Raw genomic sequence first — 25,223 nt, 5'->3', positions numbered from 1 at the left:
TATTTATAGCTACATTTCAGAGGGCTGTATAATTTGCCTATCTGCACAGCGTTTTGCGGCAAGAAACAGTACCGGTACCTTCGCAATGATACTGAACCTTTTCAGTGTTAGCCTAATGTATCTTATAAAGTTACAATGGTAGTTTTCATCTCTCCTACCTTCCTTTTGCATTTCTAACGATAATTTTTGTTATTCTGCCTTCTATGTAAGCTTACGAATATATACAGTTTTAATAGAATTTATATTTGCTTACATTCACCTTGTACTCTGTTTTCCAGCAACTCCCCTTAATCTTCCATTTATTCAGATATAAAACGGTATCTGTAGTATTCAGGTATAAACCCTCATCCAATTCAGTTTCAGCTTTGTATGTGTAGAGCAGGACTCGTTCCACTTACTGTTTCTAGCTGCCATCCAATGCTATTATTCGGCAGGAAATATGAAAACCGGAGTTTTTGCTTCGAATGACTTATTATTAAAGTTTCCAATGTTGTTTAACATTCTTATATAATTACTTTGTATAAGCTACTGCATCTATTATATGAAATGTATCACTCGAGTAACAGGGTGCATCACTTAAAATTTGTAACCCAATTATTTATGAAATGGAAGGTGCTATTGATGTGTTGTTTCCACAGAAATGAAGTGTAATCAAGGGCTTATAATTTTACTCCATAATTTTTAGAAAGTTACCTATTTCAAATGGAACATTGCCTACTGGCATTAGAAAAATGAAATTAGAGTAAATTAGAATGTAAATGGTGTTAGTTTTTTCCTTTTTTTTTAGGATTCTAGTACAAGTAGTTTACGAGCTATCATAGTTCCAAAATTGTACTGTAAATATAAGCTCCATGTGTCAGCACTAACTTAAGAAGAAAGTGAATGAACAAATTCTTTAGATTCTGAAGAAGAAGAAGAAGAAAGAGAATTGGTCTTCAAAGGTTGTGTTCAAAATGTCAACCACTAGCTTCAGTACATGATTCCAGTCTGTCATGCATACGTTCTAGCATTTCATCAGAAATTTCAGTGTAGGCACCAGTAATACGTCATTTCATATCAACTGGTGTAGTCAGTATGTCCTTATAAAGAGTATATTTTAACTTGCCTCAGAGAAGAGAGATCTAAAGGGGCCAAATCTGGTGAACGGGTTGGCCAAGGTACAGGTCCCCTTCGTCCAATCCAACGATTTGGAAATGGTCAGTGAAGACAAGCTGTAGTACGTCGTGCACTATGCACTGATACACTACTTGTTCCTCCTAGTCTGCAGTGGAACATATTCTAACATCCGTGGAAGTTGGTATTTTAGGAGGTTGAGATACGTTTAAGAATCTAGAGTTACTTCTCTGAAAAAGGGCCTACTAGCTGGTGGTTCAGGCCCTGGGAAGTAACCTAGGGAGAGTCTCTACGATCATCTTGAGACTCTGGCATAATGGGGGTCTGGTGCGAATACAGTATAAGAACTTGATAAAAGAGTTTTCTTAGCCTCTCTCACCTCAGTCCTCCAATTTCCAACTTACTCGCAGTGCCCCTGTTAAGCCGAGCAACCCAGTGGAAGGCTGGGTAACCAACCCCAGCAGGAAACTGGCTCAGCGAGCCAATGGATTTGGGGGAAGTGGAAGGCAACGGGAAACTACCACTGTACTTTTCCCTTGACAACCCCATGATGGCTTTGTTTAATTCCAAATGTTCCAGAGTAAGTCTTCCAGTGGGATCTCTGGTGGAGACAGGATTAAGAGAAGCCCCTACTTTAACCCGTCAAAGTAAATTCTCTATGAGAGTCATTAGAAGGATTGCAACATGGAATGTCCATGATGCCTTACAGCCAGGGAAACTTGTAATAATAGAAAGATGAGTTCACGTGAAGTGGATATCTTTGGCCTTAGTGAGACTCATTGGAAAAGATGTGGATATTTTGTAACTGATGGGAGGAATACTGTATACTTTTTGGGAAGCGATGATATGAGTCAAAATGGTGTTGCAGTTGTTGTTCCTGAAAAACTGAACAACACTGCCATAGGCTATGAACCCATCAGTGATAGAATCATTACCATCAAACTGAATGCTTCCTCGTGCAGAATTAATATTATCCAGGTCTGTGCTCCCACAGCTGCAGCATCAGATGCTAAAATTGAAGAGTTCTATGAACTATTAGAACATACCATCAATCTGTTTGCAAATAGGGAAATATTAATAATCCAAGGTGACTTCGATGCTAAGATTGGGGACACTACTGGAGACACTAACATCAGGTCTGTGATTGGTTTTTATGGCCTACGTGAAAGGAATGAATGAGGAAAGCAGCTACTGGAGTTTTGTGTTGGCAATGCCATGGTAGTTTGCAACACCCTCTTCCAGCATCACCCAAGGCATCTGTACACTTGGCTATCGCTTGGTGATAGAGTCAGGAATCAGATTGATTTCATCTTGGTGAGATAACATTGGAAGACATCTGTTCTAGATCGTAAGATCTTTCATGGAGTGGAATGTGGCAGTGACCACGGTCTGTTGTCCATGAAGATACAGCTGAAACTAAAAGTCACCAAGAAGATAAGAGCAAGACAGTTTAGATTCACTAACAAGGAATCTCTTGCATGCTTCGAGTAACTTGTACGGCCAAAGCTCCCAGATTTGCTACTAAATGAAGAAGAATCACCTTTTCAGGTGTGGGACAGAATGAAAGAGATTGTCTCCTCATCTCTCTCAGAGCCAGCTAGGAGGACACCGAGTGTATAACATCCTTGGGTATCAAACAAGACTTTGCAACTGATTGAAAGAAGTAGTAGTCTGAAGGAACATGGTATCCAATCCATTCAGGATGAAAATAGGTACAGGATCCTGTGCAGAGAGATACAGCATAATTGTAGGAATGATAAATCACAGTTCATCCACAGCGTTTGCGAGGAAATAGAGCAAACCCAGATCCAAAATCAAATAAAGAATCTCTTCAACAAAATCAATAGCATTACTCGTCAATTTAAACCACACCATGGGTAATGGAAGACGAGAATGGACGCCTAATTGGAGAGAGAAAAGAAGCGCTAGAGAGGTGGAAACAATACTGTGAAAAGCTGTACTCTGAAAGAAATGATGATGTAGCAGTCCAGCAACCAGGAGGACCTTCTGCATTGGAACCTTCCATTCTACAAAGCAAAATCAAGAACACCATTAACCATTTGAAAAAAAGAAATCCTCTGGACTGGATGGTATTTCTGGAGAGATTCTTAAAGAAATGGGTGAAGAAGGCTTGTACGTGATGCACTCATTGTGTAATAGGATATAGACGATGAGAGAATGGCCAAAAGATTGGATAAGCTCTCTCTTAATCCCCTTGCACAAGAAAGGGTCAGTCAGGAAGTGTTCTAACTATCTTACATTTGCTCTGATATCTCATGCAAGTAAAATGTTATTTTACATCATAAACCAGCGCCTATGCCTCACATATCCATTGAGCAAGCAGGATTTGTTGCAGGAAAAGGAGCACGGGAACAGATTTTTAATATGTAATTGAAAAATCTTGTGAGTTCTGTGTTCCTGTACTAGTACAGTATGTTTCCTTGACTACAAAAATGCTTTTGATTGTGTTGTCTGGATTAAACTATGGCAGGTTATTGGTGAAATTGGCATTCCACAACATCTAATATAATTACTGAAGAGTCTGTATGGAAATGTTGCAACTGTAAAGGTAGATGGCGACATTTCAGAATTTTTCAGTATTTCGCAGGGTGTCCGACAGGGCTGCATATTATCACCTATTCTATATAACATCTATGCTGAATATGTGATGAAGAAAGCCCTCGTTGATTGGACCGGAGGCATATCAATTGGTGGATGAAAAATGAGTAACCTGCACTTTGCTGATGACACCACTCTCCTTTGCCAGAAGTGAAGATGAACGTGCAGAATTACTAGCAAGGGTAAAACATGCCAGTTTAGAATATGGGCTAGAGATCAACCCGAGCAAGTCCAAAGTAATGGCAATTAACAGAGCAGCACAGATCCAGCTGACAGGTAGAGCCCTGCATGGATGTGGATTTATCCGCGGATATCCGCAAAGTTACTGTCTTGGCGGATGCAAACTCTAAAGCAGTGCGGATAATTTTTCTGATAATATTTTACAATATCTGCGTATAACAGTTCATCCTGGTCTCCTCGGTTCTGTTCTCATTTCTGTTATTCTCCAAGTCCTGCAGTCAACCGGCTGTCTCATTGAGTGTCAGTACTGGCGACGTCTGCGTTTCGTTATTTTCTTTGTAATGAAGGTGACTGCGGAGCTACCTCTCATGTAATCGTTTTTAATATGATCAAGCTTAGATATCCCTACACTTCATTTCCACCGCTGTGGGTGGGGGAGGTAGAATAACACCCACGGTATCCCCTGCCTGTCGTAAGTAGTGACTAAAAGGGGACACAGGGCCTCTGAACTTGGGAGCGTGGGTTGGCGTCCACAGGGCCCTAAGCTGAGACCTGGCATTGCTTCCACTTGTGCCAGGCTCCTCAATTTCATTCTATCCTATCCGACCTCCCTTGGTCACTCTTGTTCTTTTCCGACTTCGATGGTATTAGAGCACTCGAGGCTTAAGGAGTCTTTCAATTTCACGCCCTTCGTGGCCCTTGTCTTTCTTTGGCCGATATCTTCATTTTTTTAAGTGTCGGATCCATTCAATATTTTCTCTCTGATTTGTGTTATGTGTAAGATGGTTGCCTAGTTGTACTTCCTCTTAAATCAATAACCACCACCACCACCACCACCACCACCACCACCACCACCACCACCACTTCATTTCAACAGCATGTAGTCGCTGATCATGTCTCTTCTGGATTGGTCAGCATTCTGCAAAGTCCTCAACTTCATCCAGCCCGTGTTGGTATGCTGTTCCATGTTCACCTCGATGCTGCTGATTTTGATATAACACAACCCAAATAAAATAAAGTAAAATCAAACTGGAACAGGTAGATCATTTCAAGTATTCAATATGTGTATTCTCCCAGGATGGTAGTAACTGAATCAAAGTGCAATGAAGCTCACAGTTGTGAGTTATAAGAAAGAAGTTAGCTCTCGGACAAAACTCTCTTTACATCGGTGTGATTTTAGACCATTTTGGCTGTACGGGAGTGAGAGTTGAGTGGGCTGAGGATATATCATTTATAAGTTAAAAGTAACAGATATGATAGTAACAAGAAGGATCACTAGCACAAACAGATGGGAACAATGGCAGGAGGGTACTCAGAATCCGGGGGGGGGGATAAAGGCTAAGTTAGGAATGAACTCAATTGATGAAGTTGTAGGCATAAACCAGTTTTGGTGGTGGAGTGATGTGAGGCGAATGGAGGAGAATAATGGACTCCATCATGGAAGGCAAGAGAAGTAGAGGGAGACCAAGATGACGATGGTTAGACTTGGTTTCTAATGAGTTATAGATAAAAGGAGTGGAACTAAACAAGGCTACAGAGCTAGTTACAAATAGAGGATGTAGTAAATTCACATAGACTTGCAAACTGAATGCTGATAGGCATAACAGTCTATAATGAAGATGTGAGCCCAAATAGTCACATAACTGTCCACCGTCTTGAGAGCAGTGCCATCCAGCTCCATTCTCTCGTCTGTAATGTTTGTATTTGAGAAGTGTTATTTCAAGTATGCTGATTTGAAGTCTGTTTCTTTCCAGAGCTGTCCTCCACTCGTTACATTTTCTGTAGCTCCTTCCAGTTTTCCAATAACTAGACCAGGGATGGCGAACCTATGCCACGCGTGTCACTGGGTGACACGTGAACACGTTTTCAGTGGCACGCCACATGAACATAATGTTTTTATATACGTCTTGTAGTATCTCATAGTGTTTCAAGTGTAAGGAATAAATATCGAAAATCTAAATACTAGTTCCATTTGGACACGCGAAAGTCAAGTGAAATAGCGTCGTTTTCTGGTGGTTTTGTATACGGACATCGCAAACATGTTTTTGATGCCGAAAAGCACATTAACTTAACAAAGGCGATGACCGTATATTTCAAGAACTGTGGACAAGGGAATTCGGACTGGCAGAAACATGTGTTGCCTGTGTTCGAAAACAATTGTATCCCCCACATTTAATGTAAAGCGCAGTTTTGGAGACTAATCATTCAAATGTTTGTTCCATATCAAATGAATGAAGAAGAGAGTTCATTTCACAAAATATCGAACATTACACATAACAAACTATTTTGTATCTTCTTTCCGGCCAAGAAATAATATCAGTGCAGCTGTTTCCATATGTCTCACTGCATAGTACAGCATACATGGGAAACTGATATCTAATGGTGAGCTCTTGAAAGAAACTTTCTTATTGACGTCCGACACATTATTTGAAACAGCTAATATTTAACAGAATTAAAGGAATGCCAGCCAGCTGAACTGCTGTCAAGGTTATCGTAATAAAATGAGAGAAGAAGTTTAGGAGCAATTGAAAGCTAATTTGGATAACTCCCATATGTATGCAGCATGTTTTGATGAAAGCATAAATATGATCTTACAGACATGGATAGCCGTTTCTTCTGGTTTCCTTGCGGAAATGTGGTGAGGTAGAAATTAGTTAAATTGTTGAGCATACGAGCTACGAGAACATGACGGAGGTGGGGAGGGGGGTGGTTTGTAGGTTGTAGATTTTCCTCAAAGCAAAATAACAAGTGGCATGGTCAACAGTTGAGAATAATAAACCAGACTTAAAATGACACGGTAGTTGGAAAAGGTTCGCCATCCCTGAACTAGACGATATCATCACCATACACAAGATTCCACAAGTCTTTGTTTTGGGTATTGACAGTTAGGTGGTTCATTACCACGTTAAAAAATAGTGGGCCTAGAGATATCTGATGTATTTCAGCCTCAGTTTAAACATCATTTGGGGAATGCAATAGCCAGAAATGGTCTCTCATCTCAACCCAGGATTCTCATCTCAACCCAGAAATAACTACAAAGTTGCATACATTTGCTAGTACAGCATTTTAACTCCTCATATAATATATTATAATGGGTGAAATATGGAGAAAAACCTCACATCTACTGTGAGTGGTAAATGTCTTTTAGTTTTACTATGTGAATTCTATCCTGTTGGAGAAAGAGGGATTTGTGAAGACTTCTCCGTTTTCACAAACCAAGTTTGAAAAAGTTGTGAATTCAAGGATCTGGTCTTTATAGAGTTCATCTAATTCTTTTTCCTGCCTTTCCAAGGTTGTTTTTGAGAGTATGACTTCCTTTCTCCCCCATGACCAATGATTGCTCTTTTGGATTTCAATTATAGGTACATCTTCATATTGTTTTCTGTTACTATCTCATGTATGTGTCTAGTCCAGTTGGTTTTCCAAACATAGCTTTCACAGAATCCATGAAAACATTACAACATTTGTAGCATAGCTTGGTTGGCACCTTGGCTGAATGGTAAGCATTGTAGACTTTTTGGGTTTGATTTCCGGTCAGTTCAGAGGTTTTAGCCATATCTGATTAATTCCTCTGGCTTGGGGTGTGGATATTTGAGTTAGTGTTAATACACTCCTCTTCGTTCACACACAACAGACCACACTACTGACCACCACAGAAACTCGCAGTATTGAATACTCCCTGTATGTAGGATTGACATCGGAGAGGGTATCTGGCCATGAAACTGGCCTCATGTGTGACACAGATTGCATCCACAATCCCACCATACTGTAGGAAAAGTGTCAGCAGAAGAAAAATAATTGTTTCATGGTGTGCAATTTTTAAATTTCTGTTTCAATTGTTAAAAGTAATTGCAACTAGAGCTGAGCTACTTCTAGAGAGTTTGCTTGTATAGGCTAGACACAGGTAAAACTGCTTTATCTGCTACAGCAGTTCATTCATCGATCTATATTGCAAACAGAGAAGATTGAACCTGTGCCAGTTCTACTTTGTCATTTCTTGAATTTTTGATGAGCCACTGTATCAGTTGGTATATTGGTACAATCATAGGAAAAATAAATATTGGACTTTCAGAACCCCTTGGAAACGCTTACAGAATCTTTTTGGTTCCACAGAAAACACCTTTTTAAAGTAATTATGTCTGTCAAATCATCAGCCTGGAAGCTGGTTGGATCCTCATGTAGCGCCATTGAAGGTTATGCAGTTATGAGGAAACTGCAAAGACTGTTGGTGGTACCAGAATGAAGCATGCTCGGCATAGTGAGGAGTGAGGTAGTGTGCCATTGCTTTAGTCACTGAATCAGAAACTGCTACTGCTGCACAACTGTCTCTATGTGTAGCTCGTTTTACAATATATAGACATTCTGGTCGTGCCCTGTATGCCATTAGTAAGCACCACCCATATCTCAACAGCTTCCATACTGTCAAAGCTATTAAAAAAATTGAGACTTTGGTGGAAGTTACGTTTTACTCTAGCTTGTGCCAAGAGACAGATGCAAAAATACTGTTTCTATCAAGAAGTAGCAACTAGCCAAAGGTAATAGATAACTGATTCATATCTGGCCTTTATTACAGCCCAAACTTCATGGTACAGATAGCCCACTCTGTGTCTGAATGTCTTGGGGTGACTGGCAGACCATTCATCGTATTGTACTGTAGCAAGTACAGTAGTAATGTGCATCATTGGGGTCTGGAGCAGAGATGCCATTCTAGTTCATCTCAGATATGTTCGATAGGATTGAGCTCGGGGCTATGAGCTGGTTAGCCCATTTCCTGAATATTACTGTCCATAAACCACTCATGAACAGACCTTGCTTTATGGCAGGGAGCATTACCATATTGAAATACACAGTGATCATCTCTGAACTGGTGGTATACTGTAGATAACATGCAACTGGTCAGAATGTCCTTGCAACCTTCTGCCTTTAACATGACCTATAGTATTATGAGAGGACCAAGTCCCTTCCATGAAAAGCATCTCCCATACCGTCGCCTTACCTGCGCCAGATTTTGCTGTGGGAACTGTATAAACTGTCATGTATCATTCACCTGGCATTCGCCACACCCAAACCTCCCATCTGACTGCTGAATTGTATAATGTAATTCATCACTATAAATAACGGCTCTCCGGTTTTCCTCGGACCATCTGCGGTGAACGTGACGCTTACTGTACACCAACGAAGAGTGCAGCTATTGTTTGAGCATTGAACCCTAATTCTCGTATCTTCTGCTCCATAACCATGATGCTAGTTGCACAGTTAGTGCCACTACAGAATTTACAGGTGATGGTGTCATGCTTGACGGTCGCTTTCAGTAAGCACATGTGGCCTATCCAGCCACAGTTTTGTTGTGGTTATGTCATCTCCCGTTCAGAATAACATACTCGACAGTCAACTTGGGCAACTAACATCCACATGGTAGTCAACACAATCTATATTGCCTCTGACATGCTGTTAATAGTAATAAAAGGAGGATAGCTAAGGGTTTAGAAAGTTACTGCTTTTTATAACATTGTACCTGTTTTTCTGTTGATGATGTAACTAGGCAAGGATAATAGCTTGCATGTATATGGTCAATGTCTTGTAACATAAGGTTTCTAGATAAAAGTTTGGGCTGGTAAGACTTGGGAGAAAGGAGACGAGTTGCTAGACTAAGAGGTATGTTCCGAGCTGTCAGTAGTGAGATGGCGTGGAATGACATTAGTAAACGAGTAAGTTTGAGTGGTGTCTTTAAAAGTAGGAAAGATCACAATATGAAGGTAAAGTTGGAATTCAAGAGGTTAAATTGGGGCAAATATTTGTCTACAGGAAGGGGAGTTAGGGATTGGAATAACTTACTAAGGGAGATGTTCAATAAATTTCCAATTTCTTTGATATCATTTAACAAAAGCCTAGGAAACCAACAGACAGGGAATCTGCCACCTGGGTGATTGCCCTAAATGCAGATCAGTAGTGATTGATTGATTGATTGATTGATTGATTGATTGATTGATTGATTGATTGATTGATTGATTGATTGATTGATTGATTGATTGATTGATTGAAAAGGAATTGGATGACTGTTTGTTCTAGTATTGCCAACTTACATGTAGCTTGGTGTGTTATTTTTTGTAGAAGTTGATGCAAAAAAGTATTTTTTTTTTCCATTGGCAGTCATTGATAAAAACATTATGTATGAACGTTAATAACAGGAGAAAAATATTAAATACAAAGATCAGGAAACGTACCAGACCAGGCTACAGTAGTTAGACATTTTTAACAAATGGATAATTGGAGGTGGTGGTGGTGGTGGTGGTGGCGGTGGCGGCAGCGATTATTGTTTTAAGAGGAAGTACAACTGGGCAACCATTCTCTAATAGATAATAAAGATGTCCACCGGAGTTTAAATACCATGTCTATATTTTCTGAAGTCCTCAACATATAAACTTCTTGTTCTCTTGTCTTTCCTTCTTGCTAGTTGCACTTTTCAACTATCCTTATTTTATATTTACATTCAATACTTTCTGCATTGTTATAAATAGTGATGCATAATTTCATTGATAATGTGACACCAGCATTTTGTTAACCTGTCTTTCTCGAGGACTGCCCATTTAATGGCATGTGGCTGAGATTAAATTCCTTATAACTGTTTTAAATTGCTCATAATAAGGTTAGTAAAATACCACATTTTTTAATAGCTGTTTCAGCGATGTCTCATGAAGGTTCTTAACATCGATTTGTGGAAGCTGTACCTTGCCTATGTCAAAGAGACCAAGTCAACACTTCCAACATATAAGTAAGTCATTAATAATCTTACCAGTCTTTAAAGGTTTCATAATTGAGAGTGATGTATCTCTTGTGTATTATATACTAGAAAGGTGGATTATTTGCCTCTCAGTTATTTCAGTTTAAAACTAAATATATAATATTTAAAAATATGTTGGGTAGTTATGATTTACCATTGTTACTTATTGACTTAGGGGTTAGATCAGTTCTACTCTTGTTTGTGACTGTTGTCTGATAATATTATTGTGGTGTAGGTAGATAGTTGTTCAGAGCTTGAATTAGGAAAAGTGCCCTTATACATTTTATTGGAGATTCTGTGGAATAAACTGTTCAAAGGTAGCACTGTTGCTAGTCGGGGAATTTGATATGTAAACCTCCAAGAACTATAGCTAGTATGGGAATATAGTATATACTGCCATTATATACAACATTTAAGCTCTACCAAAATGTTGGTTATTAAGGTAATTAGTAACTATCGGATGGACACAAGGTGAAATTTATTATAAAACAAACAGAAACTCCTTCGTTTTAAAAGAAATTTCCAACTACAGTTATGCTCATAAACCTTTTGACATAGTGTGTTCAACCTCCTCTAAACAACGGCAGCACAAACACAGACGATCCAACTATAGTGCATAAGAGTGAAGGGGAGTTGCACTGTTTACTACAACATAGCAGAGTCAGAGAGTCAAGGCACACTGTTTTCTAATAGGCATTAACACAGCAGTAAATGTTCAAAAGTCTTTTGACAAGAACTCTTTAGATATTTCATGTTCAACTGTGAATTTCTGTGTGTTGCCGTGTAATTGAAAATCATTAACTACTCCAATGCCACCTCCGAGGTGTAAAGAGTACTCCATACATTTTAAAGAGGCAGTAATATGTGCTTTGCAGGAGGAGAGATCTTAGGCAGAGGTTGCTCGTGCGTGTAATATATTGAGACAACTGGTATCTGTCTGGAAATTCTGTACGCAGTATGTGGTCATGTGCACAATAAACCACGACAAGGTCGACCTCGAAAAACAAGTGACAGAATATATGTAGTACAGTCATTAATAGAGACGAGAATTGTAGGCACTAAAAAAAGTTAAAATATGCAGACATATAGGCTCTTAAATTAGCCAAAATAGGCATTTAAATAGGCACTAACGCATAAAATAGGCAACAAAATAGGCATGAAAAAATGACTTATATTTTAATAACACACTCAATTACTCTAAAAGGAATTTACAAGCAACGTTTCAATGTTTTCCGGTAACAATCCTGTTCTCCTCTCATGCATAATGTGCTTGTACTGAGAGAAAGATCTCTCAACATCACATGAAGTGATTGGACAAATCTTCAGTGAAGTCACTTCATCTGGTTTCATTTTGCTGTTTCACTGACAGCGCCTGCCTTCCCAGAGTTTCGGTCAAAACTTCCCCTGACTTCTTTCACAATCCTAAATGACTCCACCAGGGGCATGCCACTCTTCTCCAACTTCGTAATTACTCCCGGCAGCTTGTTGAAATTTGAAGATGCTCCGGTTTATGCAGGGGCATATTAGCTCCCAACATTGCAGTGCATAGGTCTGAAGAAAATGGTTGTTGGTCGCTGCCCAGAGTGGACTGGTAGAAAGGCTGCATTGATACAGATTTATGTACTCGTATCAGATTCATTGCAGTATTTCTAAGTTGATCTATGTGGTATTTTTCTCACATTTGATCCGAAAAATAATAAAATTGACATAAAGTACATTGTCCCTTAAATTTCTACAGTTGGGCTAATTGGCAATAATGCTTAGTATATATAATGCATTTGTTTCATTAAAAAAGACTATTGGAGATGATGTTTCTAGAAGTACAGAACTTTAAAGTAGGAACAACGAAATTAGTAATTTACATGGAAAAATATCCTCAAGGATTTTCAGTTATAATTTGGCAGTATCGTGTTGAGTTCACCGGTTGAAAAATATACAGTAATTAAAAAGACGTGAAACGATACCGGAGTAGCGTAGAGGAGAGATCCGTCCTTTATACTTGTCAAGAACCCACCAAGCTGGCCCTAGCAGTATTCTTACTTACAGTATATAGAAGAATGAAAACGGAGGCACTATAAATCTCAGATTTGTGAACATTTTATTTGTTTCTATTTACCGGCTTTGGTCAGCCAGGTCAGATGTCATGAAGACTATTTTCTGTTGCCAGCAATAGATCCTGCATTATGTGTGCCCACAAGGCTGTCACCCTCGTTGAAAATTAAAAACCGCATAAATTAAAATTGTCGTGGCATGCGTCCATAACCTTATTTTTGTAACAATTTAGCAAGACTCTAGAGGGGATGCTAGAGGAAGGTTTAGTGAAAGTGTAATAGAATTCACGATTTTTTAAAGGGAGTTTCAAAAATTGCATTTCAGTTGTAAATCTCTATATTCACAGGAAACGAATCACAGTTTGGAATACCAATTTAATTTCTATCCATTCTGTGACAAGAGACCACCGGTGTTCTAACTCCTCGTTCAGTAATTTAATGATTATTTAACAATATAACCTATTGAAAGTTCACGCCTAATACAGCATTGCAACAAAACAACTTGCCACAATACATAAATTAATAGGTCTATATGTTACAATGAAATGCGATCATAGTTCTCAATCACAAAAAAGATAAAAGGAACGAACCATCTTACCTCTTTAGAGCAACTTCCATCCGTAGTGAAATTTGGATCCCCTGTTATTTATTATTTATTTGGCGTATGATGGATAATGACAACCTGTAAACTATTTACACAACCAGTGAAAGATGAGTACAAAGCAAATACAAATTATCATATCTATACAGTCAAAGAAAACAATTTACAAAGTTAAGAAAACAATATATTTACATCACTATCCACCTATCAACTCTGACCATTCGTATATACACATTGAGTGCGAGTGATGTACATCTCACTAAATGTGAATGTCCAAACCCGTCTCCCACTTCACTGCTTCAGGTGTTGCTGAGTTGAGATCTTCCATGGTGCCAGTGAAAGCACGCAGTGGACATTCCTGCAATACATGTTTCATTATTTGTCGAACCTCCCCACAATCACAGTATGGAGAAACTGACCAGCCCCAGGTGTGTAAAGTAGATGCTGTTCTACCTACTCCACATCTCATGCGATGTAGTCTACTCCAGGTGCAGCGTGGCAGATCGAAGCCTGCCAGTTTTGTGGATGGGTTATTAATATCCACTATTGCCCGAGGTGGGGATAAAGACCACTCTGTTAACCATTTAGAGGTGGGGTTGAAGTCACTGGATGTTATCTTCACTGCAGTCTTCCAAGCAGGCTGGCGAGACTTAAGGCGTGTGCATTTCTGTCTGATATCCTCATGAACAGGTAGATGTTCATTCTTCAGCATTCTGGTCCATAGCTGAAAAAGGGCCTTCTGTCTTCTGATATGTGGAGGTAGTATATTGCTGAGAACCGGTAACCATTGGGTCGGTGTAGCACGAAGTGTACCAGTTATGATCCGCATGGTTTGACGAAGTTGTGAATCTACTAGCTGTGTGTGAGCACTGTTAGGCCAGACACCAGAGCAGTAGTCTGCTGCAGAATAGACCAAAGCCAGAGATGTTGTCCTTAATGTGTTTCCATCCGCTCCCCTGTGATCCACTGCTTCAGCCAGTAGGACTTCGACGATTTTTCTTTGGGCATTGCTGCAAACACACTTCTTCTTCTTCTACTTCACAATAAATCACAACACGTTCTGAACATAATGCGTACGCGTATAACAGTTCGCATCGAAAGCAAGGTACAGGGCATATGGGTTGAGCAACATAGTTCGACGTTGACTGGTTCTCGCATATGTCTTTAGAGGTTGGAGGGGTTGAAGGCTTCCAGGTCGCATTGTTCCTGTTTCTCCTGATGGAAATTTCCCTAGAACTATTTCTGGTGACTTCTGAGAATTCTCATTTTTGTTTGTGGGGTAAACAGATATTGAGAAAAGAGAAAATAATTCTGTCGAGCACAGTAGCTACAATACAATGCACTGGAAGAGCATCACCTTTTTTAAAATACAATCAAAAGGCATCAAATAGGCAATTATTTTCCAAATAGGCACAAACCCCTGAAATAGGCATTTATAGGCACAATAAAACCAACGAAATATAGCTAAAAAGAACCTAAAATGGATTTATATCTCAAAAGCCTACGTTTCTGAACACAGGAATAAAATAGGCAAATAGGCAAATTCCCGTCTCTAGTCATTAAGTTCTGAGACTGACTGCATGATGGCGCTGTGGTGCACTATAGCGCATAGGTGGCGCCGTGGTATGGTACCATGTCAGTTAGTCTCTCGTCCTTGCAAGAGACAGTTGAGTGTATGCACTGGAAGCAGATGTACGGTTGTTGTTGTGATAGTGATTTGAATGCGCCCATCGGACCTTGACATGTCACAGTTTGAGCAATGGGCAAACATCAAGTTCTGCCAGAAATTAGGCAAAACTGCTGCCGAAACGTTTGAAATGATGCAACAGGTTTATGGTGAGGACGCATTGAGTCGCAATTTTGTGTTTAGGTGACACCGACATTTTGTGCAAGGACAGGACAATTTGGAAGATGATGTGCGTACTGGTTGGCTACAAACAGTTCGAATGGAACGCAAAATCCAAGAAGTTGCAACGTTGGTGTGTGCTAACCACTTCCAATCGCTAGACTATCTCGCAGCAGCAATAGGGGTCAGCCATGGTACTTGCCACAAAATTCTGACAGATGACCTCAACATATCTTGTGTTACCCTGCCCAGTGTGCAACGAATGCTGTCGCAAGACCATCATGATGATCGCATGACGATTTGTGGTGACCTCATCAGTAGTGCTGACGATGATCCAATGTTTCTCAACCGGATAATAACTGGAGACGAGACAGGGTGTTTCCTTTCAGCGGTGCTTCCAGCAGCTACACCAACGTTGGCAAACGTGCATAACGGCCAATGGCGACTGTTTTGTGGATGGATGTGGTTCTTTTTAAGTGATTAACGGCCAGCAGTGACTATTTTGAGGGTGGATGTGGTTCTGTGTAGGTGTGCGCCGTGTAATGCAGCATCGTGAGCAACACACAGAGTCATGTGGGTGCCTACCCTCCAGGCGTCAAGTCTCAGAACTTAATGACTGTATTACGTATATGTTAATTAGAAGGCCAACAAAAAGAAGAGATGTGCCTTTTGCAAAAGAGCACCGTAACTGGATATAACAGGAGTGGTTTAGGGTATTATGGAGCAATGAAAGCAAATTTAATATGATGTCATCTGATGGTATTCAGTATATTTGTCACCCTAGAAGTAAAAGGTACCATGCACACTATCAGGTTCCTTTTTTAAAACATGGAGATTGGAACGGTCATGGTCCGGGGATGCTTCTCTGCTAAGGGCATAGGTCCATTAATGTGCATCAGTGGCATAATGAACAGTCCTGACTACAAGAATATTTTTCTAGCATGTGCTGTCATACGCTATAAAAATATGCCTAGACAATGGTGTTTTCAACATGATAATGATCCCAAACATTGATGTAACAATGTAACAGATTATGTGCAAAAGAAGAAGATAAAAAAAATTTCCATTGCCAAGTCAAAGTCTGGATTTAAATCTAATAGAACACATATGGTAGCTGCTGGACACGTGTGTAAGGACAAGATCACATACAAATAAAGCAGAGTTCTTTTAACACTTTGAAATCTGAATGGGAAAAAATCACTAAAGACTAAATTAGATCCCTTCTTGCTTCCATGCCCGTGAGATGTAATGATGTGATACAAATAAAAGGCTGTGCAATAAGATATTAGTTGCCATGATCAGAAAATGAACTTTCAAAATAAATTAAAATGTTTAGTCACTTTAACTTTTTCATATCGCGACTTACAGTAAATGTGAAGATATCGAAACAATTTACAGTTTTACATAAACAAAAGACTTACACTGAACATACACTTATGTTCATGAAAACCAGAACACCTTGAAAGACTAGATATAGGAAGTTCATATTCACAGGACATGTGCATTAGTATGTTCTCAAAATGTGATTAGCATTTGAACCATGTCGGCCCTCAGGTGTAAGGTCCACATCGATATCCCACGCCCAATTTACAAAGAGGTGAGTGGAGAGCTCTGAAAGAACTTAGAAATGATTCTGAACTGATCATTCTCTCAGCTGATAAGGGTAATGCGACAGTGGTTATGGACACTGACGAGTATAAGAATAAGATTTTGGCTATTTTGTCAGAGCCTGTTTCCAGACTAAGGTCACGTGACCTACCACTCCTATGTCCAATGCCACCATGAAGCTCTTAAGGCAATCTTCAGTTCCAAAAGAGGAGGCTAAATATCTGTCCCCAGAATATGTAGTGCCACCTAGATTATATGGACTTCCTAACATCAATAAAGATGATGTTCCCCTCAGACCTATTGTTAGTGTGATAGGTTCTCCTATCTATGCTCTGGCTAAATACCTAAGCAAATTGTTTCAGCCACACATAGGACGTACTGAATCATACGTTAGGGACTCTCGGTATTTCATCAACAAGTTGTCAACCATAACCCTTCAACCTAATGCACTTTTGGTGAGTTTTGATGTGGAGTCCTTGTTCACTAAAGTGCCGATTGACTCGGTCATGTCTCTGTTTGAACATCTGTTCCCTGAGGACAGTACTAAGCTATTTTACCACTGCATGACTTCCAGGTATTTCTTGTGGGGTGGGAATTTTTACGAATAGACAGACGGAGTGGCCATGGGAAGTCCACTTTCACCCATAGTGGCTCATTTCTTTATGGAGCATTTGGAGTAGGAGGCTATTGCTTCAGCATCTGTCAAACCTATGATTTGGTGGAGGTATGTTGATGATACATTTGTGGTCTGGACAGAAGGTCCTGAGAAACTTCATCTATTTCTAAACCACATAAATCAGCAACATCCTTCAATTAAATTCACTATGGAGATGGAGTTGGACGGATGTCTCCCTTTCTTGGATGTTCTAGTAAGAAAGAAACCGGATCGCTCCTTGGGACATACCATCTATCGTAAGCCTACCCACACAAATCACTGTCTTCATGCAGATTCTCACCACCATCCAGCACAAAAACAAGGCATTCTCACAACACTCACCAAGAGGGCGAGATTAATTTGTGAGCCATCAAATATACAGGTACCAAGCTCGATAGCTGCAGTCACTTAAGTGTGGCCAGTATCCAGTATTCGAGAGATAGTGGGTTTGAACCCCACTGTCAGCAGCCCTGAAAATGGTTTTCAATGGTTTCCCATTTTCACACCAGTCAAATGCTGGGGTTGTACCTTAATTAAGGCCACAGCTGCTTCCTTCCCACTCCTAGCCCTTTCCTGTCTGCTCGTCGCCATAAGACCTATCTGTGTTGGTGCGATGTAAAGCATCTTGCAAAAGCAAATAAAGATATCCAGGTGGAGATGGACTCACTCAAAGTCACATTCAAGGGTAATAGTTACAGCGATTTGCAGATTTATAGAGCCCTGCATCCCAGAGAAACGACCAAGCAAAGTTTACAAAAGGAAGAAGTGAAGGGAACTGCATACCTGCCTTATATTCATAACACCACAGATTGAATTGCCAAGGTCCTCCACAAACTCAATATAAAAACCGTGTTTGGCACCATCACTAAAATTGCTCACAGTCTGGGTAAAACCAAGGACAAATTGTCCCAACCTTTACATACTGAGGTATACTAAATTCCCTGTACTTGCGGCAGGGTATACATTGGCCAAACATGCCGGTCTATTGGTACTTGTATCAAGGAACATGAACGAAATATTTGTCTCAACCAGCCAGACAAATCAGCAATAGCTATCGTCGGGTCATGATGTTGTGTTCCAAGATGCTTGAGCTCTTACCCACACTAGACACTACAGGTCCAGGATTATATGGGAAGCTGTGGAAATTACAAGTTATAAAGCTCATTGTTGGGTCCGTATTGAGCAACGTATACCTTTCTAAAAGAATGTTTTATTTGAGAGTTCCACCTTTTCAATACATTATGCTTTTTTATTGATTTACATACATATCTTTACATTATTGTTGTGTCTTCAGCGGGACATGTTTCATCTAATTTTTAGGCATCTTCAGCTGCTGTTCCTACTATCTTAGATCAAAATACCCAGGGTCCTGGGTTATATTTGATAATAAAATACTTAAAATGGTTAAGCTGACATGAATTATTTCAACTAAAATTATTTTTATGTGTATTACATGTTCTGTAGAAATGTCCAGCTGATGTGAATTATTATAACTTGTCAATGCATGTGCTATATATAAAAAACATTTAGCTTGCATACAGTTGCTCTTTCTAAAAAAGGGGTGAGCTTACAATTGATAAAAACATAATTGTTATGCTTTAAAAACTTGTGATGGCATTGGTTGGTTTGGGTTATTTAGTCTGTAATATCCAATGTGTGTGCTCTCACTGGAATCTTCGTGGACTTTAGTGTCACCTTGGGAATAAAATTTGGTGGCGTTTTCGTAAGATATTGTGTGATCTGTTGTCTGAATGTTGCTTTGTGGTGATTAAAATTATGTAAAATCTTGCCGCCTGTCGATGTGTGGTTTTGAAGAGGAGACTTCTCAAGATCATTGTGACATTTATTGTGGTCTTGTTGCTTCTTAGGTTTGATATTGGTGGATTGAGAGTCTGTAACGAAAAAATATGTCTTAGTTGTGAAGTTTTTGTGAACTGAAGTATAAAATGGGGATGTTAAGTGGGTTCTTACTCACCCCCTCGCCTCTCTTGCGGCTGGCTGGCTTGCTGCTGTAACACCTGCTGTCCGACTGGCAATAGGTGATTCCGTGCACCTCGTGTTGTATCTGTGTGTGTTATGCGGTGGGGTATAGGTCGGAGAGGGGTGGGCAGATGAGATATTTGCTGTTCTTGGAGGAGGGGATTTTCTGTGGGCAGAGCTTTTACGTATGGAAATTTGATGTTTCTGAACGTTTCCTTTTATTTTAAATAATTTTTTAATAATTGTGGGATTTGATCGTATGAAGGATTTTTTAGTCTCTGTAATGTCATCTAAATTGTGGTTTTTGTTGAAAAACTGCTCTTTGAAAACATAGATGTTTTTGTATTCATTCATCAATTTGCCTTCTTAAATTCTCTTTAGGATAGTTAAATCTTGTTGTATGGTCATGTAGGCATGTCCAGTTTCTTTCATATGTACGCTCATTGCTGAAAATTGATGATGTTTGTTTGCATTTTAGTGTTCTAAGTCCTTTGTCCTATTTGACCAACGTATGAGACGAAACATTGGGTACAGGTGAGTTTGTAAATCCTGGATTTGTTGGAGTTGACACTATTGTGATTTAGGAACATGCTTTGTTTGGTGTTTGAACAAAATTTTGAAGTCATGTTTCTTGAATGGGTTCAAAATTTGATATATGTTGGGATTGCTCTAAGTGAATGTGGCAAATTTAGACTTTTTTGTTTTTCTGGTATTAATTTTGAAATTTGTCTATTTCTAATTTTTCTTATTATTTGATTGACCATCTCTATGTTAAACTCGTTGAACTTGGCTATGTTCTTTATATATTGTAATATTTTTTTGAGGTTTTTAGGTGTGAGTGATATTTTAAATGCTCGATGTATTAAACTATAGTAAGTTGCCCATTTTTGAGTGTTGCGATGTAATGAGTTGTTCTTGATTGTGTTTGGTGAAAAGGTTTGGCTTCCTATAAATGTGGTATTCAAAGCTATTGTCTTTTTGTGTGATGGTAATGTCTAAAAAAATGTGTGGACTTATTGATTTCATCTTCTGCTGTGAATTTTATATATTGATTGAAAGAGTTGAGGTATTGCAATATATTTGTATTATATTAGTCCAAGTTCCACGACACAGATGGCCTTATAGAAGGTGCACAGTTTAATGGGTAGTAATTGCTATCAATTAAGTTGTAAAGAGTCATTTTAAGAGTAGCAACAAATTTCCATTTGAAGTTATATTTTCATACAGGGAGAAGATGGCACAGGCATATGACTTTGCCCTGGAGAAAATTGGCATGGATATTCAGTCATATTCCATCTGGAATGACTATGTGAACTTCCTAAAAGGTGTGGAAGCAGTTGGTTCATATGCAGAAAACCAGAAGATCAGTGCAGTCAGAAAGGTAAGAAAAAAATGGCTTTAGAGGATAGATTCTCTTAAAGTGTGAAAGACTAAGGTGCTGAGTGTACTGGCCATTCTAACGGGATTGGTTAATGGACCCATTTGGAGAGCTGGTGAATTGGGTCTTTTGTCTTAAGTGAAAGGATTTCTTTATATTATTTATTTGTAGTTAGAGCCAAGAAGTCATTTGGCGAGATTTGAGTCGTTTCTTTCTTGGCAGGGATGTACGAGTATTAGTTCTTGAGTTTTTAAAACTTCCTCATAGAGACTGGCTACTGTGATATTTTCAGGTCGATGAGATATGATGTCAGTATCATCTGATAAACTTCATTACTAAGGGATGCTTGCATGCAGGGGGGTGTGTGTGTGTTTTTTTTTTTTTCAGTTCAAAGGCTGGTGGAATCCTCAACAGCTCCACCAAAAGCTGTCATAGATGGCCTGGGCATCACTGAAGAGGCGTGCGAAGGAAATGACGAATGAGGTAGTTTCCTGTTCAGTTTTCCTCACTGAGCCAGAAATTGCTATTACATATCAGTCTGCCAAGTCCACTGAAATACATGCACCAACTGACCCCACGAGCAACATTTTCATACCATTCATAGCAAAAACTGGCTGCATAAGAAATGGCATTACTAGCATTTCTCATACCTCAGTCACTTTCATATTGTCAAAGCCAAGGATAAGATTGAGGCAGATCAATGAAAGTAACAAAATTGCTCTAGTCTCTACCGAAAGACATAGTGCACTGCAAACATGACCTCCTTCAAATGATATTCTTTCATTAATATTCTTATAGTGCATACTCTCTCTTTCTCTCTCTCTCTGTATGATTATCAAAAAATAATATTTAATAATTTCTATTTGACTGTCTCCGTGGTTTAACGTGGTGTAACGGATATGGTGCTGAACTGACAACCATGAACCACTTAGATGTTTTTACTTTAATTGGTTTGATATTTCAATAACTACAGAAATATACTCTGTAGCTGATACCGAAGTCCCAGTTATAATATGATTACAACACAGAATAATGTGCAAACAAAATTAAATCCACAACTGTTCAAAGAAAGTTTGAAAAATATCAAACCACACATCTGATAAGCCTATTATTAATTTCACATGAATAAAGCTCATTCGAAACTGAGTTGACTGATTGTTACTACACAAACTTCTTATTGGCATTATACACTGTTGTCAAATAAATGTGTGACAAAAGTGAGATATTCTGCAAAATTTTTGCATAATATGATCTCAGGTATGCTACATATCAAGGAAGTATCATTTCCTAACTAAAATGTGATATTTTCATTACTGTAATTATTTTAAAATAATTTGGAGCAGGTTTTTTCTGAGGAGCATGTCGGAGCGTTGTGAGAGACAGCAAGAGCAAGCATTGCTGTGTTACTTTTTTAAAAGGTACAGTCAGAGGTTTCACCTTTACAATACTAATTTTGTTTTTGTTTAATTAGCAGTTAACAAATGTCGGGACATGTTTCGTCCTTCCTGGTGGACATCATCAGCCAAAATTCTTGTAAGATAAGTAAAATAGAAAGACAAATATTAAAATATGAAGATAAAATTGTTTAACACACGTAGTAGTTCCAATAGAATACGATGATCAAGCTCTTCTTGTTGGTGTGATGATGTGGTGTTGACAATTCTTGGTTAGCTTATGAGGCAGGTGGAATGTTTGACTGTTAAGTGTACACATGGAGAAAAATTGTGTCGTGGTTGAATATTCATCCTTGTCTGCCCAAGAGAGGTTAGGCTCCATACGTGTGTTACTGTTGATGGCTGACTGCATTTTAACTTGACGTATTTGGTAACCTGAATCGTATTTTAATGTGTATTTGTCTTTATCTATTTTATTTACAAGTATTTTGGCTGATGATGTCCACCAGGAAGGACAAAACATGTCCTGACATTTGTTAATTGCTAATTAAACAAAAAAAATTAGTACTGTATTGTAAAGGTGGAACCTTTGACTGTACCTTTAAAAAAGTATACTAACGACAATACGGGCTTTGCAATGAAATTCATTTTATGCAATTGCTGTATTATACTCAACACAATAAACTGCTGCTAGATGCAACCAAGTGGCAATTCCTCTACATGCAAATTGCAACTATTTCTACTGAACCTACCAATACCAATCTACTAATCCTCTGTGGGGATCGGTTTCTGTAATATCTGAATCTACTAAACCTCCCAGATCATTTCCGAGTAGAGTGGCATTAGGCTAGATTTATATTATTTTTATTTTTTTGTGAGGAGTCTGCGGGGCTCCTTAAAGGCCCGAGCCCTGTAGGTCCTAATGTTACACCCCTGCCTTGCTGTTTCTACTAGAGCAGCCCTGTCTGCCACCCTTTCCCTTTCTCTATGCTGAACCTTCTTACTGTCTGTTGTTTGAAACTTTTCACTAATCATATCCATGTACTTCTGTCTAATTTCATCATCCTGCAGATTTTCAACCCTTATTGGTCTGCAGACAGATGTCACTTTCTCTATCCTTGGCCTAGAGACACTTAGTTCACTACAGATCATATAGTGATCTGTATCATCAAAAAAATTCCCAGATTACTCGCACATTCCTAACAGATTTCCTGAATTCAAAGTCGGTTATGATATAGTCTTTTATGTATTTGGTGCTCCTACCCTCCGATGTGTAGCAGTGAATAGCCTTATGCTTGAAGAATTTATTCATAACTGCTAATCCCATACTAGCGTGGAAGTCCAGTAAACACTTCCTATTAGCTTCCATATCTTCTCCAAATTTACCCATCACCTTCTCATATCGTTCAGTTCCATTTCTGACTCTCACATTGAAATAGCCTATTATCCTATCTTATCCTTGCTGTTGACCCTGACTCTGATGTCACTCTGTGTCTCATAAAACTTGTCAACTTCCTCCTCACCTGGACTCCCACATGATGAATAGACTGAAACAATTCTTGTCCTGTTTCCTGCAACTGCCAAATCTACCCACATCATTCACTCATTTACATGCCTAAAAGAATCTGTGTTACATGTCATAGTATTCCTGACAAATAGTCCTACCCCACACCCTGCCCTTCCTAACATCCATCAAGAACACTTTATAATCTCCTGTCTTTTCGTGGTTATCTCCCCTTATCTGAATATTATTAACTCGTAACAAGTCCAGAAGCATCCTCTTTGCCAACTCAGCCAGTTCTACTTTCTTCCTTCCATAAGCCTCATTAATATTGATAGCTCCCCATCAAATTCCATTTTGTTTGTCAAGTTGTTTCCAAGCAGTCCCTTCCCTGCCAAATGGAAGTGGGGCTCTGTTACTCCCATAGGTCTGAGGCTTGCTTAAAATGTTCTGAGCTCAGTAAATTTTGTGAAGCAGAATGCTACCTTACTTACACATAATCCCCGAGAGGATCTCTCCTGTAATGGGTTAGGGACAAGCAGTGGATTGTACAGTCCTAGCCGCCTGAACACAAAGAGGGCCATGACACAGTATATGTCCAAGATGCCCACTCCTAACCCACGCCATGAACAACTCATAATATTTTAATTAATTAAGTTATTTGTTTTTTATGGAACTTCCTCTTACTTCCTTTATTAAATTTTTCCCAGATGTATTTATTATTGTATTTATTTTGTTCATATTGATTTATTTTCAAGTGTAGTTAAAGTGAATGATGGAAATTTGATTGTGATATTTGATTGGAAGAATCTTGTATTTATCATTCAGGTGTATCAACGTGGAGTTGTTAATCCCATGGTGAATATAGAACAGCTTTGGAAAGATTACATGAACTTTGAACAGAACATTAACCCTATCATTGCTGAGAAGATGGCCATTGAACGAGGTCGTGACTATATGAATGCAAGACGAGTAGCCAAAGAGTTTGAGGCAGTGACAAGGGGACTAAATCGAAATAGTCCCAGTGTTCCACCAACTGGACACCCAGAAGAACTCAAACAGGTTAGTGCTATTTCCTGTGAAAAATATGCCTTTGGGATGTTATGTATAAAATTTGCACTGCTTTAGAGTGGTTAGAAGAGATTTTGAAACTAAGTTCTTTAGCCCCATACAATCTTGTGAGAACACTGAAGTGTCTTGAAGTAAATGCTCTGTACTTGTGTTCTTCCTTTCTTTTTCCTAGCTTTATCTGATTTCTGCTCCAGCAACATGACGAGCTCTTTCTAATCATCACATTCTGTCCTTATCATCAGTGGCAAATGGTCTGAGTAAGGCTATGTCCTGCCAGACTTTATTTTCCACTGTCAGCCTGAGTCATTCTCTACTCCTCCTGGCCTCCACCTATGCCTGTCATATTTATTTCAGGTGGTCATCCTCTCTTAACTTAACATGGCTTCACTGACATTGTCTTCGTTTCTGGACTTCGTCAAGAATGCTGACTAACTATCTCTTAACA

At 39.1% G+C, this 25,223-nt stretch overlaps 1 protein-coding gene across 2 annotated transcripts in view; it reads left to right on the top strand.

The window, feature by feature from the left end:
* su(f) (cleavage stimulation factor subunit su(f)) overlaps positions 1 to 25,223 on the top strand; it is a 455,931-nt gene that overhangs the window by 273,017 nt on the left and 157,691 nt on the right. For both annotated transcript variants that reach the window (XM_067142809.2, XM_067142802.2), the window contains exons 4-6: positions 10,587 to 10,684; positions 20,662 to 20,815; positions 24,536 to 24,769. In XM_067142809.2, coding sequence (XP_066998910.2) covers positions 10,587 to 10,684; positions 20,662 to 20,815; positions 24,536 to 24,769 — 486 coding nt within the window. The remainder of the gene's footprint in view (positions 1 to 10,586; positions 10,685 to 20,661; positions 20,816 to 24,535; positions 24,770 to 25,223) is intronic.

Source organism: Anabrus simplex, chromosome 1 (genome assembly GCF_040414725.1).
Source record: "Anabrus simplex isolate iqAnaSimp1 chromosome 1, ASM4041472v1, whole genome shotgun sequence".
Classification (NCBI taxonomy): Eukaryota; Metazoa; Arthropoda; class Insecta; order Orthoptera; family Tettigoniidae; genus Anabrus; species Anabrus simplex.
The sequence above is the reverse complement of the archived record's forward strand: the minus strand, read 5'-3'. Positions and strand labels throughout refer to the sequence as shown.